At 35.2% G+C, this 19,245-nt stretch overlaps 1 protein-coding gene across 4 annotated transcripts in view; it reads right to left on the bottom strand.

Annotated features, from left to right (window-relative positions):
• Window positions 1-1,389: 1,389 nt before the first annotated feature.
• Window positions 1,390-19,245, bottom strand: part of LOC115218687 (UDP-N-acetylglucosamine/UDP-glucose/GDP-mannose transporter) — an 85,860-nt gene continuing 68,004 nt past the window's right edge. Inside the window, exons 5-13 of one of the 4 annotated variants that reach the window (XR_005001641.1) lie at window positions 17,968-18,039; window positions 16,968-17,036; window positions 14,998-15,100; window positions 12,868-12,960; window positions 10,013-10,159; window positions 8,196-8,278; window positions 4,217-4,328; window positions 3,109-3,191; window positions 1,608-3,075 (exon numbers count right to left, since the gene is read on the bottom strand). Coding sequence is in view for 2 of the 4 variants with exons in the window: in XM_029788618.2 (XP_029644478.1) it covers window positions 4,241-4,328; window positions 8,196-8,278; window positions 10,013-10,159; window positions 12,868-12,960; window positions 14,998-15,100; window positions 16,968-17,036; window positions 17,968-18,039 (655 nt within the window). In the remaining 2 variants the exon portion in view is untranslated. Of the gene's footprint in view, window positions 3,192-4,216; window positions 4,329-8,195; window positions 8,279-10,012; window positions 10,160-12,867; window positions 12,961-14,997; window positions 15,101-16,967; window positions 17,037-17,967; window positions 18,040-19,245 lie in introns of all 4 variants that reach the window. The other 3 variants (XR_005001642.1, XM_029788618.2, XM_029788619.2) reach the window with 3 other exon arrangements.

Raw genomic sequence — 19,245 nt, forward strand, 5'->3', positions numbered from 1 at the left:
GCTGAACCAGGTGGTCCTAAGGCCGACAACTCATGTGGAATTGGAGGCAGCTTTTCTCAGGGTGAAGGCACAGGTGCCAATAGCTTTTGGGAACTGCCTCATGCACTCCATGTACCAATGGTGTATGTCTGTATGTCATGCCCTACAATTTCAATGTGCTGGATTTGTCCACTACCAGAACACGACAATGACCCATAGACTGTGGTTAAAGTGCATCTAAGAAATTGACTTTATCAGGTTTATCAAATTTTATTTTTGACATAATGAAATTAAAACATATTTCAGTCACATACATCTCGTGTTTCCTTTGAGGCTCAGAGTATATATATATATATATATATATATATATATATATATATATACACCTACACACACATATATATATATACACACAGGCAGTTGACCCCATAGATGCAAGACTTTATTTTGATAACTTTTAAGTTTTAAGGAGGTGAAATAAGACAGAAACATGCTTTATTTCATTAGCTGGCTTTAAATACCAGATCAACTGCCAACTGTATTTAAAAATTAATCCAACTGGTTGTTATTAGAGTTACTGCTCTTGCGTGTTTTTAGATTAAGAATACACGAGCCCAAGAGGGAGATTTTGTCAAGAGACTGCATGGATAGTATTGATTGACAGATGCTAAATTCTTATGTAACTTTCCAGTATTTTTCTTTGAATGGTTACAATGATAAAAGATCCAAAATGATTGATCTAGTGATGAAAAGAAAAGATCACCAAGTGCATTCACCGTAAATGCACTGGGAAGAATTAATTATGTCATCTTAAATGTCACCTGTAATTTCATCACAAAGTAATTACATTCTGAACCAATAAACAAGTTTTCCGTAAGAGTAAATTTAATATAAATAACTGTCTTTGCACTTCTTCTTTGACATGCTTATTTTGTGAATAAAAACTGTAAATTGTGTTTTAACTATTTATATTCAGCAGATACATATTAGATGAGAGTTACCTTGTGATGTAATACCTAATGATGAAATTACAGGTGATAGATTTACTTTAATGTGCTCATTCACAATATATTTACTATTTACTGCAGAGAAGACTGAAGAATAGTTAAAATACACACACACACTTTATTTGTGGGTTAACAAGGCAACCAATGGTTTTATGTGAAGAGATCTTCACAATTGTTCAAGCATACCACATGGCAGTGTTAGTACTGCCATTTTGGTCATTCTCACTGTTCGATATTAGTGTATATAAACATATATACGTATATATATATATATATATATAACACATTTCACTTTGAATACTTGATAGTTTATTTCTAATTAAAAATTTATATATGAAAATATTTAAAACAAAACAAAAAAAAAAGAAAGAAAGAAAATACTGCAAAGAATATCTCTGGAATATAAATTGAAATATAGATTTATTTCCTTATTTTCAGCAGTTCTGATAATTTTATAATTCATTATGCCATGGAGAAAGGAAAAAAAGAGAGAGAAGAACATTTGTTGTTCTTTGAGATCAGGTGTATATGTGTGTGTGTGTGTGTGTGTGTACATATCTATATAATATAGATAGATATATCTAAATGTCAAGTGACAATAAAAACGAATTAACTTCAAACTGGTATTTGTTTACTTTTTTGTAGAATACATGTTCACAAAAGGAGGGTCGACAGTAACTGCAAAGTTTCAGTCTGGTAGCTTTTGTTGGATGAAGGCTAGCAAGCTGAGGTCTCAAAGTCGCTACTCACACACACATACACACACACTAATGCAGCTATGGAAGATGATGTTGTTTTGGTTATGATGATGAGAGTATAGTCAAATGATCAACTGAGCTGCTCCCTACGTATTGTGTTTTTGTGTAAATGGTTGAGTATTCCACAGACGTTTGTACTCTTAACGCAATCCTCTGAAAGGATCAGTGTGACACAGTATCTGACAAGGTTGAATCTTTGAATTACAGCTAAAATCCATTGAAAGAGCTTCCAAACAGTTTCCATCTGCAGGTTGATCTGAGGCTGATGTTAAAGAGGATTACTCCGAGTAGAGAACAGTGAGATTGAACTTGGGACCACATGAGAGTGAAGTAAACTTGTTAACCATTCAACCATGGAACCATGTCATACAGATCAATCAGCCGTCCATTGGAATCAATGAAAAATCAATATTTTATTGGTTGTTCACAGAAGAAACTAATATGGCATGGAACTTGAGAACTCAAAACAAAGATTAAAACAAATGAAAAATAAGCAAGTGTTTAGGAATTGAAGAGTTTTAGATTCGTCTGGGAGGTGTTCTTTGTTTATTTTAGCCAACACGGCAACCAGGCCCAGGCTGGGGCAACCATAAAGTAAATAATATCAAAGCGGGTCTATACATTTGTAACATTGATGAAGCTTATTAGTCAATAGTGATGATGACGATGACGACAAATCCAAGTCTACAGTTGACTATCAATATGAAAATTTGATGCAAAAATTGTCCCCATGAATGGCAACAGAATTAATGAAAGTACTAACTTTTGATTGCCATCACAGAATTAATCAAACTGGAACGACAGCCAACAACACTGAAATAGGATGGTAAACCCACAGCAAAATGTTTTTCTTAGAATATAAAAAGTCTTTTATTCATAAAGTAACGATAAGAAATGATATGAACAGAGTTGTTTTTACAAGCACACACACACAGTGATGTCATTTTTATACATGTTCAGAGCTGTCATTTTTTTTCTCTCTCCATATCTCAAACATACAATTACAACAATGTTTTCTCTTTGTCATGATATGGCTTTCTCGCAACATATCTCACATTTCAAGAGTCTTTAGAATTTATTTTCATCTCATAGAATGGCCTGCTTTCATATCACTTGTGAAAATAGGTTTGAAATTATATTTTAAAGAAAAGCTGAAATCAGCTTCTCTTCACATCTATTTTAAAAATGAAGAACTGAAAATCTTCGATAACAGTTTCCATCGATATAAAAGATATTTACAAGCCGTGAAAAGTTGTTTAAAATACTGCACATAATTAATTAAAAGAAAGAAAAATATAATTTGCTCAATAAATATTGTAGTGAGTGTCAAAGTTTGTTGAGATTTGTAATAATGGAACCAACAATATTTTCAATTTAACACAAGTCCATTGGTTTCCAGAAGACATCCAACCAATTTCTGGGATTCAGTCAAACGACATCAAACATCCTGAAAGAAATTTATGGAGAACATCAAGAAATGTGAACAGAAAGATTGTTTTATGTTAATTAATGTTAATGACTTTTTGTTGAACCTATGCCAGCAAAGAAAACTGGCATTAAATGATCATTCTTTTACCATAATGTGACATAAAATATTCTTGCATTGCTATGGGATGAAGAACAAAGACTTCAAATTGTTTAAATAGCTCAAATTATTTTTTCATTGGTAAAGAAAATAAAAATCATTTTAAGTAGATAAGAAAAGGTTTCCTTGTCAACAAGAATGAACTCTGAAGGAAACTAGGGCTAGATAAAGTATAAACCCAACCCCCCAAAATTTCTAGTTTTATGTAAAAAGGAATAGCATCAATGCATGAGAAAATAGGAGCACAATTGTTTGGAAGGAATTGGTTTGCTTACAGCAGGTTGTAAATAGCTGAACCAGTCAAATTCTTCAACAATTTTACAGAGAGAAGATCCACAAAACAAACTGATTTATTTGCTTCCACATATAAAATGGGTCTAAACCCAGAAGCTGGTACTACTGAGATTTTGCCAATAATTCTTAAAACAAGCAAAAAATCTTTATGCCAAAACATGAGAGAGAGAGAGCGAAAGAGAGAGGGCATTGTATTTTTCTCTCCCTAACTGCAGATTTATCACTCTGACTTCACATATCAGCAAGGTCAGAGAACTGATAATTTATCAGAGAAACTGATTGTGTTCCAAAAAGAAAATGACTTGCTAAATCACACACACATGCACGCACACACACACACACACACGCATGCACACACACACTCACACACACACACAGGTTCACTGCCCATCCATTGTAGTCATTACTTAAAAATTTCACCCTAACCAAAAGGTCATCAGATGGTGTTTGAAGGAAGAGACTTTTCTTTAAAACTGTAGCTGGATTTGAACTCAGAATATAAAGAAATGTATTTTTTTGACACTCTACCAATTCTGCCAATATCATTAACAATGACGACGACGATGATGATGATAATGATAATAAATGAATACCTTCAAATAAATAACTAAATGGAACTAAGCTCGTTGTAACTGATTTGAAGATTTTGTTGCATCTGGTACACTTCGAAATGTCATGTAGGTGTACATTAGACTGCCAAGGACACTGCAAGAGAAAATACATTGAATTAGAAATTATCGGATTTTAGCAGCAACAGGTAAGGCTTTTAGCTACACATATAAACTTGATGTACAATGCAAACTGATGGAAAGAAGGTCAGAGACAGCCCTTGTCAATGTGCGAAGAGTTTGTTGAAAGAAGGAGCTAGGTTAGGAGTACACAATTTAAAGGTAAGGTCACCTTGTTGAGTTAAGGTGATAACTGAGTGCGGGTGGTAGTAGAGTGAAGGAGAGAGAGAAAGATCACTTGTTGAGTTAGAGGGATCGGTGGAGTGAAGTCAAGAGTGCTAGCTGTGAAGAGCAATGTCCCCTTATATGAGAGAAAGAGAGAGAATGCATATGTGTAAGACTTAGCTGTTGAGTCTTGATCAGGTAGACCTATAAGCAAAGACATTTCAGCCATGGCCATGCCATTTTATTTCCTGAATAAGACTGCATTGTGTGTGGTGATTTCTTAAAGCCAAAGGGTGTGATCTAAGGTTTGCTTGGCAGTTACTTTTAGCAGGTTGAACATCATGTAAAAATGCTGTTAGTATATTTTAATGTAGGGAAGGAAAAGTGAAAATGATATTAACAAAAATGGACAGAATTACAGAAAGATTCTTGTGCCAAAAATGACCAAAGATAAAACAAAAGTTTTCAGAGTTTTGGCTGTTATTGTTGTTCTAGCCTTGGGTCAGACCTAATCAAGCAGACTTGCATTCAAAAGTGCTCCAGTCATTTCCCACTCACCTTATAGTCTCTAAAATTATTTTATCTAATAATAATGTATTGTTTCTATATTCAAGACAGAAATGCTGTCATTTAAGGCTGCTATTTCTAACATGTCAAACAACCACAGAGAGGCTTTGGGGGAAAGCAATTCAATAGAATTAATGAAGTAATTATCTGTAATTATTACCATCATAGTTGAGATGTTTAATCGTGCTAGGTGGTGATGTTTGAGAGAGAGAGTGAGAGAGACTGTATCTAGAGGGGAAGAAAGAGACAGAAAGAGGAGGGAAAGGCAGAGAGAGACAGAGGAGGAAGATAGAGAGAGAGTTAAAGTACTTAGTGGAGACAATGGCCAGCTGGGGATTTGTTAGAGGGGACTTGGGAACCCTATTTGATGTGGTTATTGGATGATAAAAACAAGTTGTTTAATCCAGCAGCTGTAGACATGAAATGGTGAATGAAGTGGGCCAGATAGAGGGTGGGTTGGGGGATGAAGGGACAAAAACAAAAATTCATTGGAGGATAAAAATATGCAGTGACTGAGACAGTTTTATCTGAAGACAGAATTTAAAGAACTTCAACTCTGTAGAGCACCAAGTAATCGACTTTTTAGATTGGTTCATGCATTGCAGATAATAAAGCCAATTCCTTCGTTCTTTTACTGTGGAACCAACTTTAACCCTTTCGTTACTATATTTCTGACCAAAATACACCCCTTATGTGTTTCAATTAATTTCTAACATAATCATAAATTTAGTCTGGTTTCATTAAACAACTATAACTTTTTTATTTATCAATATACTAGCAGTATCGCCCGGCGTTGCTCAGGTTTGTAAGGGAAATAAGTATAAAGCATTTTTAGAGAGTTATAGCCAAAAAATAGCAAAAAAATGGAAAAAAATGATGGTAAATTTTTTTTGAGAGTTAAAAAAGGTGGAGTTGCGTCCCCTAGACAGTTTGTGGTTTGTGTTTCTGATTCTCGACCCCATGTCGAATTTATCGATTTTTTTCAGAACTGGGGGAACTTTTCAAAATTTTTGCTGCGTTAGTTTTGAATTATGACATTTAGCTATGTGTGTGTCAAGTTTCATCAGAATCGGTTGAAAGCCGTGGTCAGGGTGAGGGTACAAGCAAACAGACACACAGAAACACGCACAGACAAACTGCCGTTTATATAGAGAGAGATTAACATGAATTTTGGAAGATAATTTAATGAAATGTTCTCAACCAATTCTATACTATAATTTTTGTCACAAAGTGACTCTAATTGCAGGTAGATACAGGTAAATTCAACAAAATATAAAATTATTAAAATTTTGTTCAAACATCGCTATAGAAAATGGGTTATCAGCTAATATTCAATTGGGTATACAACAAAATTTTACGATAGAATTTGTTATTCTGGGTAACTTTCTGATACCCATAATAATATTTATGGCAAAATAGTCTTAATTTCATTTAAGGTTGTGGGAATACACTAACTATCCTTTCTTTCGCTTTGTTTACGTTTAGCGTAATGGTTCGTTTCCGCCGTAATGATTTCAAAAAGTAAAAAGAAATAGTCTAAGGCTTTACTCTTCTGGGAAAGTCTGTGGCTTGGTCCAGTTTATTCAGAAAAATCACTGAAAGAAACAGTTTTTAAATTTTCACTTCATACAGGTGCCAATTCATTTTCTTTATCGCTGTCGGAGCTCTCGGATTCACTGTTTTCACTTTCGGAAAATGAAACATCAGATTCATTATCAAATACCACGTGCTTTTTTTTTTTAGTCATAGAGTTAGATTTATGAAGGTCTTCAGTAGAAAATCCTTCGAATTCTGACTCGCTGCTTGATATAATGAAATTCGTATCCATTTTTTGTCAGAATTACAAATTTTGAAAACACAATAGGAACAAATTTCGGAAAAAAATCTCCCAAAATTCACGGAATTAAAATTACACTTCGATTTTTGTACAAAACTGTAGTTGAACTCTTTACGAAGTATAATACGTATTTTCACGAATGTACTAAAGAGATTTGCTCTGATATTCTCATTTAAATATGAATAGGTAAATTCGGACGGTTTTGGGCGGTTTGGTCACATTAACCAAAATTTTTTTCGGGCGGTTTGGTAACGAAAGGGTTAATAGGTTTTAGTCTCCAATAAGAAAAAGAACTATAGCACTTACTCTGATTAATTCCACAACAAACATTCATTAGTGTATTGTGGAATTAATCATTGGGCTCTCTCCCTCACACACACAACATAAACATGCACATACATTATATATATATATATACAAACACACACACACACATATAATATATATATATATATATATATATATATATCCATTAGGTTCATTTATGGGAAATGTTTTTGTGGACCCATATAAAAGCTCCTATCTTATTATGTTGGCTACGTCCAAGTGATTCCAACCTGAAACAGCTGTTTTATGGGATTGTACTGAGCTGTGCCGACATAGCGTAGCAATAATATAGTAGAAATGATAACAATGATCAAAGGATGGAATTTATTAATACTTATAAATTCCATCCATGGATTATTATTATTATTGTTATTACTACTACTACTACTACTATATAGTAAAGGTGCATGTCCTATTATTACTATATATAATATACAAACTTACTGTTAACAAAAGTCGGGATGCATGGCGTTCAATTATTCCATAAATGAAAAATTCATTAAGTACCACAAAACATACATGTAGGACAGACCCAAGGACCATAATCTTTCCTATATATATATATATACTGGATCATTCCATAAATAATGCAGTTTTTTCAATTTTCAATTGCATAAACTAAAAGTCAGAGGGGGACGGGATAAACTACCTGCATCAACTTGCTATAAAAACAGGTAGTAATTTTACTTTGTACTTGTTCTTAGTGCAAGTTTTGACGAGTGCAGTTCGATTTTAAAAGTTATTTTTCCAAAACTATAATGGAAGTGACAAAGGAGCATGTTCGCCATATTTTGCTTTATGAGTTCAATAATTTGCCCAGCTCATGAGGGGATTGAACCAAGGATTACTATGGATGTAGAGAAACCACTTTAACCACTCAACCATCACAATTAATGACACTAATTATTAAAAGCGTTTGACTACAAGTCTGCCTCAGTTCTCACTTACCTTATATTTAAACCAATAAAATTAGTATAACTGAATATATAGTCACCACCAATAAACATTCCAATGTATGTAACTAACAGATTCTGAAATGGAAACAGGACAACCAGAAATTAATAGTAATTAACAGACTAAGTGAAATTTGGCTAAATTAACATTTGTCAATTTCAGTTTATGCTAATTATTTGAAATGATTAAAATATTTGACCTTTATAAAAATGAAACCATTATAAGTGATATTTAAAACGGTGTGTGTGTGAAAAAGTGCTAGTTTAGAATTGGTCTGATCAGCTGCACCTGCACCAAGTGCACTCATTGAAATGCTAATACTTAAGTGTGACAGACAACTAAATGCACAAACACAAATGTGTAGGGCTCTGGCTGTTGTGTGCAGGGAATACTAAAAAAGGGACAAAAAGGACTCAACACTGGAAATAGAGTAAAATAATAAAGTCCAGATATTGTAAATTTGTGTGGTTTTTGAATGTTTAATGTGTGTCTTCTGTACTGTATTTGTAGAAGATATTTCATAAAATGTAATGGTCAAGATACAGAAGGACCACATGTGTCTTGTTAGGCTTCAGCAGATCTCCACCACAATCTGATCAATGAATGTTCAGTTAAATATTACAATATCTGAGCTGATATCATCATCATCATCATTTTAATATCCACTTTTTCATGCTTGCAGGGGTCATACGGTATTTGTTGAGGCTGATTTTCTGTTGCCAGATCCCATTTCTGTTGTCAATCCTCACCTATTTCCACATAGGGTAGTATTTCCCCTTAATCAGACAAGTCTTCAAGGAAGATTGGAAATGAACAGAACACCACCTATATGACGGTGGCACTTGTTTACAACTGTCACATGACGTCAAGACAAAAAGATACAAACACATACACATATTACATGTTATCATCACTATCATCATCTCGCATCCATCTTCCATGCTGGCATGGATGGATGGTCTGACAAGACCAGGCAAAGCCAGAGAATGGCACCAGGCTCCACTGTCTGCTCTGGCATGGTTTTTAGGGGGTCTGATGCCCCTTTTTAACCCCAACCACATTACAGATGCTTTTTACATGGCACCAGCACTGGCAGGGGTCAGCAAATAACTTGCAAGACAAAAACCCCCTGACTGGGAGAGGGGGTGGTAATCAGGGAGGTGGCTTTGTGCCAGTCGATGAGAGGTTAATGTACAACAGAAGCATAGACATAGGTGCCTTGCTATAGAAGAGATACTTGGCTCCCCCAGTCAGAGGAGTTAGGGAAAAAGGTAGAGAGAGATGATGGAGGAAATGTGTTGGAATAATGGTACAATGGGGATTAACATAAGAGGTAAAGAGGATTGGGGAAAGAGGATAGAGGGGGATGTTTCATAAAAGTGTGAGGGGAAATGGTTAGAGATGGTTAGAGAGGTAATTCTAATGGTGAGGAAAATAATACTGTATGTATAGTGTAGTGTATAAACAACATGTTATTTTATATTATATTGTAAATATATATAAGTTGCTATTGTATAAAGTTCTCTCGGGTTGCCAGCTCCTGTCAAACCATCCAACCCATGCCAGCATGAAAAACAGACATGATGGTAAGGTTCTTCTGTAGACAATACTGTATATACTTTGTCCTGTTCCTATTTCCAACCTGACAGAAATCAGCACAGACACCCCAACTCATTGAATAAATCTACAGACTATCACCATTTCAGTAAATTCTTGTTCATAGAAGTTAATTCTTTTTATGTTATAAAGTAGATGGTTAAAACATTTTCAACAATTCCATTGAATAAATAAAAATTGCTGAAGCATCTTACCTTAATCACACCAACAATAGTTGTTGTTAGAGCAGAGTTATAAGATGTACAGAGAACAATGGAGAAGTTAAGAATAAAACCCATAATACAAGACATTAAGAAACAAGCAATAAATACAGGATCGGACCAATGTGGGAAAGAAATTATCTGAAAATAAAAAAAAATAAATACAAATAAATTTCTTATGAAAGAGAAAATTGAAAACTTTAAATTTACAAATTTAAATATTGAAAATTTTTACATAAAATTGCATATACAACAAAATGAGTATAGCAACATGTATACAATAACATGGAGATAATACCATCAAAATGTATACAACTGTATACAAAATGTATACAATAAGGTGTATACAATAACATATGTACCATAACATGTAAACGATAAATGACATTCATTTGTTTATATTAATAAAACTGAAAATTTGCTGTTTTTCTCTTATGAAAAGAATTTTTTTGAAATAATTCTACATTTCTATGTAGAATAGTAAGTTATCTGATCTACTCGCTGTGGAGAAGACAGCAAAAGAGTTTTATGAAGAACTGCCAGTGATATCTATTGCATCAGTCACTCTATGCCATAAAGTTTTTTTCGCCTGTGTGATGACTTCATGCCAAGCCAAGAGGCAATCCAGGGACTGAGGATGCCAAAATTCACAACAGTGACCAACATGAAAAGGTGTCTTTTTGGCATTGATTTGAACCAAGTCATCTTCCATTCCTCTGTTGAAAATTCAGACATTTATCTATAATATTGCAGAAGATTTTAGAGGTGTATTTACCAGGAAAAGTGAATTGATCCAAAAACACGTGTTGAAAGTAAAACAATTACAGCATCTGTGACTATCTGTGACCTGGTGACTGACACGGTTCCATTATAACTGAATCCATGTCAGTGACCGGGTTGCAGTTGATGCCAAATAATAACTGTTTCAGTGAAGTTAATAATTTTGTGAGGTTTTTGAAGGTTTAATGTGTGTCTTCTATACTGTATTTGGAGTAGATATTTCATAAAATGGAATGGTCAAGATACAGAAGGACCACATTATAAGAGATTGGAGTGGTAGGGTGTGCAAATATTATACACAATGGAAAGGTACCAATATTTCCCATTTAATGAAGAAATCTGCAACAAGTAATGCCATCCTCCTCCTCTTCTGTTTAAGATGACAGCAACAATAATGATTGTTACTTGACAGGGCGTTAACTTCACAAATTTTGGATCATTGTACTCTTGGTTCAAATCTTGTAGAGGTCAACTTTTCTTTTTATTCTTTAGGGGTTAATAGACAAAGTACCAGTTGTGTATTTGGGTTAATTTTTTCCTCTCTTTGGTCTTTTTCTGGAGGAAGTCAACTGAAATGACAGGGATGGAAGCTGCAAGGCTTATTTGTCCAAGACACACTATATGTCACAATGGCAACTTTATGATTCCATCAGAGGCTGTGAGTGTGTGGGAGACCAAAGCATGCCATGTACTCTCCACAGACCTTCACTCTCAAATCCTGTAAAACATATTCTGTGTGTGTGATGTTATAATTACAATAGTAAAAAAACTCATAATATAATGTGAAGACTGGAAAGTTCTTTCTTGGAACCAGGTTAATAATATTTAGGTTAACTTTAACACCTCATTAAATAATGGGCCGAAACACTGAGAGCTGTAAACAGCTGAGTCCAATATTTTACAGCATTAATACAATAATAAAGGTCAAATGTTCTTTATTATTTTCTTTAATTGTATTCTAAATTTTGAAAAAGCTTGAGATGACATCAGACATCGTAAAACATTCACCAATGAAACATTTTGGCTCAGGGTGGTCAGCTATTAAAAAAAATAAATGTGTCAGTCCTATCTTGGAAAGAAAACAGAATGAAATAGCAAAACAATGTGTGTGTGCATGTGTGTGTGTGTGTGCATGCCCCCTTTATATTGCAAAAACAAAATGTAAAACGTTTCTGGAGATGTTCTTTGGATTCTGCTAATCCATTGCTCTAATGCTGCTGATGATAATCCTTTCTACTAATAGACACAAAGCCTGAAATTTGTGGGAAGGAGGCTCGTGGATTATCTCGACTTCAATACTCAACTGATAGTTGTTATATTGATCTTGAAAGGATGAAAGGGCAAAGTTGACTTTAGCAGCATTTGAACTCAGAACATCATTAATTGGAAGAAATGCCTAGCAACACTTTGTCCGGTGTGCTAATATTTCTGTCAGCTCACTGCACTTAATAATAATGCTTTCAAATTTTGGCACAAGGCCAGCAATTTTAGGGGGAAGGGCTAAGTTGATTACATCAACCCCAGTATTCAACTGGTACTTTATTTTCTTGATCCTAGAGGGATGAAAGGCAAAGTTGACCTCAGCAGGATTTGAACTCGGAAAGTAAAGACCTTAAGAAATGCCACTAAGCATTTTGTCCAAACAGGTTAATGGCTCTGCCTTAAATAATAATAATAAAAATAACAATGGACTCTTCCACTGAAGACAACATATGAGTGTTCAGTGTTTTCTGAACGACCTCCACAAATGGTTTGTTCCCAGTGATCAAATGTATGTGCTGTACATTAGCTCACTCTGTCAAATCGACATTACCTGTACAGGTGCACAAAAGTGCCCCACGTCAGGTGTCGAAATGATTGCAGAGCAACATGAAAGAGTTTTGCTTGAGAATACAATGTATATCTCAGTTCAGGAATTGAACACATGATGTAGCAATCGGGAGTGCAACACTAGGCCATGCGCAAGAAGAACAAGAAGAAAAGGTGATCTCAATAACGAAGTGATTTGTAAATAGATTAATGTTAATTCAAAAAATAAAATATTTTAATCTAAAAAAATTGATACTTACATCTTCTAAACCTCCAGTAAACTTTGCAATTATTGTCGCTGGAATAAGCATAAATAAACTATTGTAGAACAGCAAACCATTCTTTCCAAGTTCCTGAAAAATATAAAGATAAAAAGACATTTAAAAAAAAATATTGTCACTAATTTTGTAAATATAATTCTATAAATAACTAATTTTTAAAAATGTTTATTTTTATTTGAGATATGTTTTGTTTGTTGCTCAACCCCAAGTCAACCCTGGTTGACAGACCTATGATCAAAGACACTAGCTGTGACCAACCTATCACTTTAGGGTGTCTGCAAGATTATTTAATGGACTCCTTTATGATGTGATTTGAGGGAAATTTGCTGCTGTTTTTACCAGGTCTGTCATATCATAGAAGCTCTGTCATTGGTTTAGACAAATTTCCTATTATGTGATTGTGTGAAAATATTTCAAACATTTTCTTAGCAAAATTAATTAGTAATGCATCAAATTTCATTTTTTCTCAGAAATATCCTGGAAATTTTAACCAAGCTGCAAGCAATAATTCCATTTTCAAACTAAACTAATCCACTGTTAAAAGTTGTACCATAGCTACACTTGAAGGAGAGGTTCATTTTTATAAGTAATATAAAATTCGCCCAAGAATTTATTTAAAGTTTTCCCTCATAAAATCCCTACTCATTTGGAATGTTTTACAGGAATATAAAATCCTAATTTAGCTCAAAATCAATAATATTGATTTGTACTCAAGAATGGGGAGGCATAATTAATCACATCAACTCCCAATAATTGACTGACCCAAGGAAAATAAAAGACAAAACTAGTGTCTGTCAGATTTGAACAAATTACCTAAAGGACCATAACTAACCACTGCAACAATTCTGTCCAACACAAATAATTCTGTCAATCCACAACTACTCATGATTATTTAACCCTGGGATGGTCTACATTGAGCAAATCTGTGATAAAATGCATTCCTATAGTGACCATCTTGCCTCTCTATATGTATAAAACTACACTGTCAAATGTCTTTTGCATTTTTTAAGATGGCATGATGCAATTTGAGGGATACTTACTGCTATTTTTAGCAGGTTTAGGAGGACCATCAGATTATTTCATCAAAGAATGTCAGTCCACATTCTGAACTTTAGACTATTTCTAAACTATGTGGTTAAAGATTCCATGTTTGAAGTATGTGATATCTGCTGGACAATAAATTTATCATACACAAACCTATGACTGCTAGGAGTTGACCATATTCTGGTACACACAGACATAATTATGTCTTGACCACAGGAGACCACAAAAACCATAAAGAACATCTGAAATACTGACTAATTATTAAAGCCAATTAAGAAAATGTAAAAATTCCACCCAAGCCAACTCCCAATTCCACACAGATTGGTCCCAATTTAAAATGTTTACATTTTATCACAAAGAAGCATTGCCTGGGGAAAATGGGGGGGGAGGGTCAATATTGTTGTATAGCTCCATGCGTGAGGGTGGGTATTATTGTATAGTCTTAAGTCAGCCCTAATACTGCAGAATTATGATAAAAGGTAGTTCAGGCATGATCCATCTTGTCTTTCAGTATCTCTAGAGTTTCAGTGTCCTACTTGACCCGCCTTTTTTGAGACAGCAATGTGGGATTTGACAGAGATCAGGTCGTTATTTTTAGCAGGTTGAACAACTGCAATGAGACTGTCATGAAAACTCCACAACAAAGAATACTCCCTACCAATACTGAACAGGAGTAGTCCCTACTTAAACAATACTCACACTGACTAAAGTTTCACAGATAGGATATGTTGAGTGAGAGTATGAGGAATGCACTGATATCTTGAGTGTCACTCATGTCAGAAGAGTACACTTAATGATGAGTCACTACTGATTCTTACAGGTATTCATACTCCCAGGAGTATGAATACCAGTTCAGGGTGATAAATACCCCTGATCAGTGGGACTGAGGAGTAGCCAACACAACAGTTGAGAGAGAGAGAGATGGAGAAAAGAGAGGAGAGATAAAGGACAAAGAGGAAGAGAGGGTAGGGAGGAGACAGAGGAGAGAGAGAGAGAGAGAGAGAGAGAGAGACAGACAGACAGACAGAGAGAAAGCAGAGGAATCAAACAAGCTGAAGTTCTTACCTTTGCATCTAATTTCTTTTTTGTATAAACACCATTCAAAGCGGTGAAGAAATCATTTAAAAATATAAAAATATAACCTATAAGGTCAAAGGCCAAATCAGAGCTGGAAAAAAAAGAGAGAAAAACATTAAAATGAAAACTGTAAATACATTTGATATAATATATTAACAGGGTTTTCTTGTCGTTTTTTTTTTTATGCCAGAATGGATTAGACAAGACTTCAGAGTCTGGATTCTTTTTCTGTTTCCCACAAGCTGGATGCTCTTCCAGTTGCTAACCTTTACCTTTTTCCAAATGAGATAAAATTCCTCCTCCACCACTCCTAAGTCTATTGAACAATAAACAGTCTAGACATGTTTTGGGGGTGGATTGCACATAAACAACACCATCTGTATGGAGGTGACAGTTTCCAATCAGGGTACACACAGTTTCCAATCAGGGTACAGACAAAGGGCACACACACACACACAGGTGGCGATGGTGATGGCATGTTTAGTTGTGATGATGGTAGTTGCTGTAATTGTTGTTCAATGTCACCAATTCCAGTTGCAGCTATTCTGCCACACTCCTGGAAATTGTAACAAGAATTCGGTATATTTAGATTATTGGGATTAGCTATTTGCTGGAAGAGATGAGAGAAATCCTGTCACTGCAGTCTGGATGTCTGGATCTATGATTCTGTAATGAGTACTTTTGTGCCAATGTCCACCTTGGTAACCATTCTCTTTATTGTTCCTGACCTGGTAAAGTGTATTGCCACAGAATCTGTATGAGGAATTAATTTATTCTGTTAAATCCAGCTACAATCTGGAGAGAGCTGCAGGAATCGTAGAGTATTGAAGTATGAATTATTTTTTTGTTCCTTCTCGAGCCATGCCTGGCTCATAAGGGCCAGTTTCCCGGTTTCCTTGGCATATAGGTTCCCCACTTGGACAGGACGCCAGTCCGTCGCAGGTGAGCTGCAAGATGCAGGAGGAAAGAGTGAGAGAAAGTTGTGGCGAAAGAGTCAGCAGAAGTTCGCCACTACCTTCTGCCAGAGCTGCGTGGAGCTTAGGTGTTTCGCTCATAAACACACACATCACCCGGTCTGAGATTCAAACCCGCAATCCCTCGACCACGAGTCCGCTGCTCTAACCATTAGGCCATGTGCCTCCACATGAGGTATGAATTCATTGGTGCTGATTGAGGATGGGAAGATGGACATTAATTCTAGGCAGTTGTCACTTTGCAAAAACCTTTCCAGTCAAACTGAGAATGGTTTGTCTGATACTGAGTCAGAAAAGAAATAATAGTTGAGGATTCACAGATTTGATAGGGTTTTACAGAGAAATCAAGCCTAGTTGTTAGGTCAATAAGACCAAACTTACCAAGATCCTTCAGAAGAATTAAATTGAAATAATCCAAAACTCATCTCTGGTTTTGAAATTTTTCTGATTTGTTATTAGTTACTATGACAACAGTGTTGTTGCTGTTGTAGTAGTTGGTGGTGGTGGTGATGGCTATAGTAGTGGTGGTTATGGTGGTGGTGATGTTAGATGTGATACATCTTAGCTGCTGAAGAGGGTCAGTACCCAAAGCTTTAGTGGGAGAAGTGGCAGGGTTCCTTAACTGGTGAAACCACAAAGGCTGACTTTCAGCTAAACCTTCGGCAAGTTGTGTGCAGCATAAATCTGTGTCTGGAGGGATTGAAAGGTTGGGGGGGGGGGGTGCAGAATGTGTTTAGTGGAGGGTGTGAGAGAAGGTAGGGATGAGGAGATGATGGGTTTGAGCTAGGACTTGACCAGTTTCAAAGAGTGTCCTGCAGAGGTTATGGACACTGCTCACTTCTGAAGAAGCAAAAGCAAAAAGAGAGACTTGTCAGTGGTTGAAGATTTACTAATTAGTGGTGATGGTATGGATAATTATGAAGAAAATTTAAAAATACTGAAATTGGTTAAAAAAAAAGAAAAGAAAGAAAAGAAAAAGCTCACCTTGCTGCTACTAGGGCACCAAATATCATCAAGAATACTGTAAGTTGCACATATGTTTGGGCTCTGGTTCTAAATGCAGAAACAAAGAGAAAAGAAAAAAGAACATTGAAAGTGAGTTAATAAAAAGATATATTTTTATAAATCTATTAAATTGTTAAAAATCACAATATAAAATAACGTAAACTGTTATTAATAAAAAATGTGAAGATCAAATATCTTTTCAACTGATTTCTTTTGGCTCCAAACCAATTCCATCAGTTCACAAGTTCTATAAAAGAGAGGTGTGACACGAAAGAGGTGTGATGTTGTGAATGAACAACAGACTACAATTGATCTGAAAGATAAGCTGAATATAAGAGGAATCCGAAGTAGAGAGAGAAAGAGGAAAGACTACACTGATATGAGAGATGACATCTAAATGAAATGGTACAGGACACTGAAAATGGATAAAATGAGACAAAGAGGGAAATCTAGAAAGACATGGAACAAAGCGGTTATGTTGAGGTCTGGGATTGGATCTTAAAAGTGAAATGTAAGAAGTGAGAAAGTAAATCTAATGCTGTGTATTCAGAGAGAATGTTCCATGTTTATTACATGTTGACAGGACAAGATATATTCCAGAAATTTCTGGTATTTAGAAGAGTTAAAGAAGTTTTTCTTTTCAATATGTGTAAGTGTTTACAAGAAACTTTACATACTTTTGCAAGATTTTGCTTGTAACTGTTAATTTCAATTTAATTTCTCCTTTACATTTGTTCAATTCCCAGTAAAATTATTTTGGCAGAAATAAAGAAAAATGAATTTCTTTTAATATAAAACCTTCAAAAATATGAAATGAATTTTGGGGAAATAATTTCCTTAAAGACAAACTTTTACTTTCTTCAATTCCAATATGTTTGTACGAACAAAAATCTAAAATATTCCACTTGTTTAATTGCAAGGCTTAGCAGAATCGGTTTTAAAGATGCCAGGAATATGAATGAAGCCTAATAATACTTACTTTAATATAAAATATTCTAAAATCATGGTAAATAGAATTGAAAATCTTCTCAGCACAGTGAACATGGGCAAACTGCAAAGACAAACAGAGATTCATAAGTTGAGGGGATTCCACACACACACACACACATCCCATATACTTCCACACAATTCCTGCCACCGCTATCACCACCTCCACCCCTATTATTATGACAAGCAACTACAAATCCCCCTCCCCCCTTCTATGTCCCAAATCAATCTCGTTAAACAAGAAAACACCAAATAAAATTGCTTCCAAATCACTTTTAAAAGGTTTTCAATCCATTCCCTGACAAATATTAATTAAACCAGATAATTAAGACAAATTCAGTATTAGTAAACACTGCCTAATTAATTAATAATCAAAAATGAAAACAATTATTTTTTTCAAATAATCAATGCAAATAGAATTCCACTTTAATTAAACATCGTTAAAAATGGATTTAGATATGATGTTAATGAGTTTCTTCCTTATCAGGTTGAGTTCAGATCCATAGGACTTTCCTCTCTTCCTTCCAACTCCATCTTCCATTCCATGTGATTGTTACGTCCCCTTGGACACAGGCATTGTAGCCTCTTCATTGATGGCTGTAGATCTTTAAACATTGACCAATACAATTACAATCATGTCCACTTTGATCAAACTCCTCCTCCTCATTCTTCCTGCAATGTCCATCAAAGTGACCCCGCCCCCCTGCCATCTCTGATGATTTCTGATACTTTATGAAGATTATTGTAGAATCTTTCTTTTGTGGAATGTCTTTCCAGGATACATTCCAAATGGTAAGAAGGACGTGTGTAGAAGTGCCATCCAGCAGAGTTTCACACCCTCTGGTTGGTGTCCAAATAGAAGACTAAAGCAACACAGATTCAACCACCCCAGAGAAGAAGTTCCTTTCCAGATTCTCTCAGAGTTCAGGCTTCCATACCATTCTGAGATAGTGCTGCCAAGGTTTTACTGATATGGTGCTTAATCATCATCATTTAGCATCTGTTGTCCATGCTGACATGGGTTGGACGGTTTGACCAGGGCTGGCTAGCTGGAAAGCCACACCAGACTCCAGTTTGATTAGGCATGGTTTCGATGGCTGCATGCCCTTCCTAACGCCAACCACTCTGAGAGTGTAATGGGTGCCTTTATGTGCCCCTGTAGACAATATATTGCTCTTGGAGTACATGAAGGAATTTACAACTTCTTTTCCTTTTTTTTTGAACTTCCAAACAATGATGTGATCCCACCTTCCATTTGACACCTGTTGCC

Source organism: Octopus sinensis, linkage group LG13 (genome assembly GCF_006345805.1).
Source record: "Octopus sinensis linkage group LG13, ASM634580v1, whole genome shotgun sequence".
Taxonomy (NCBI): domain Eukaryota; kingdom Metazoa; phylum Mollusca; class Cephalopoda; order Octopoda; family Octopodidae; genus Octopus; species Octopus sinensis.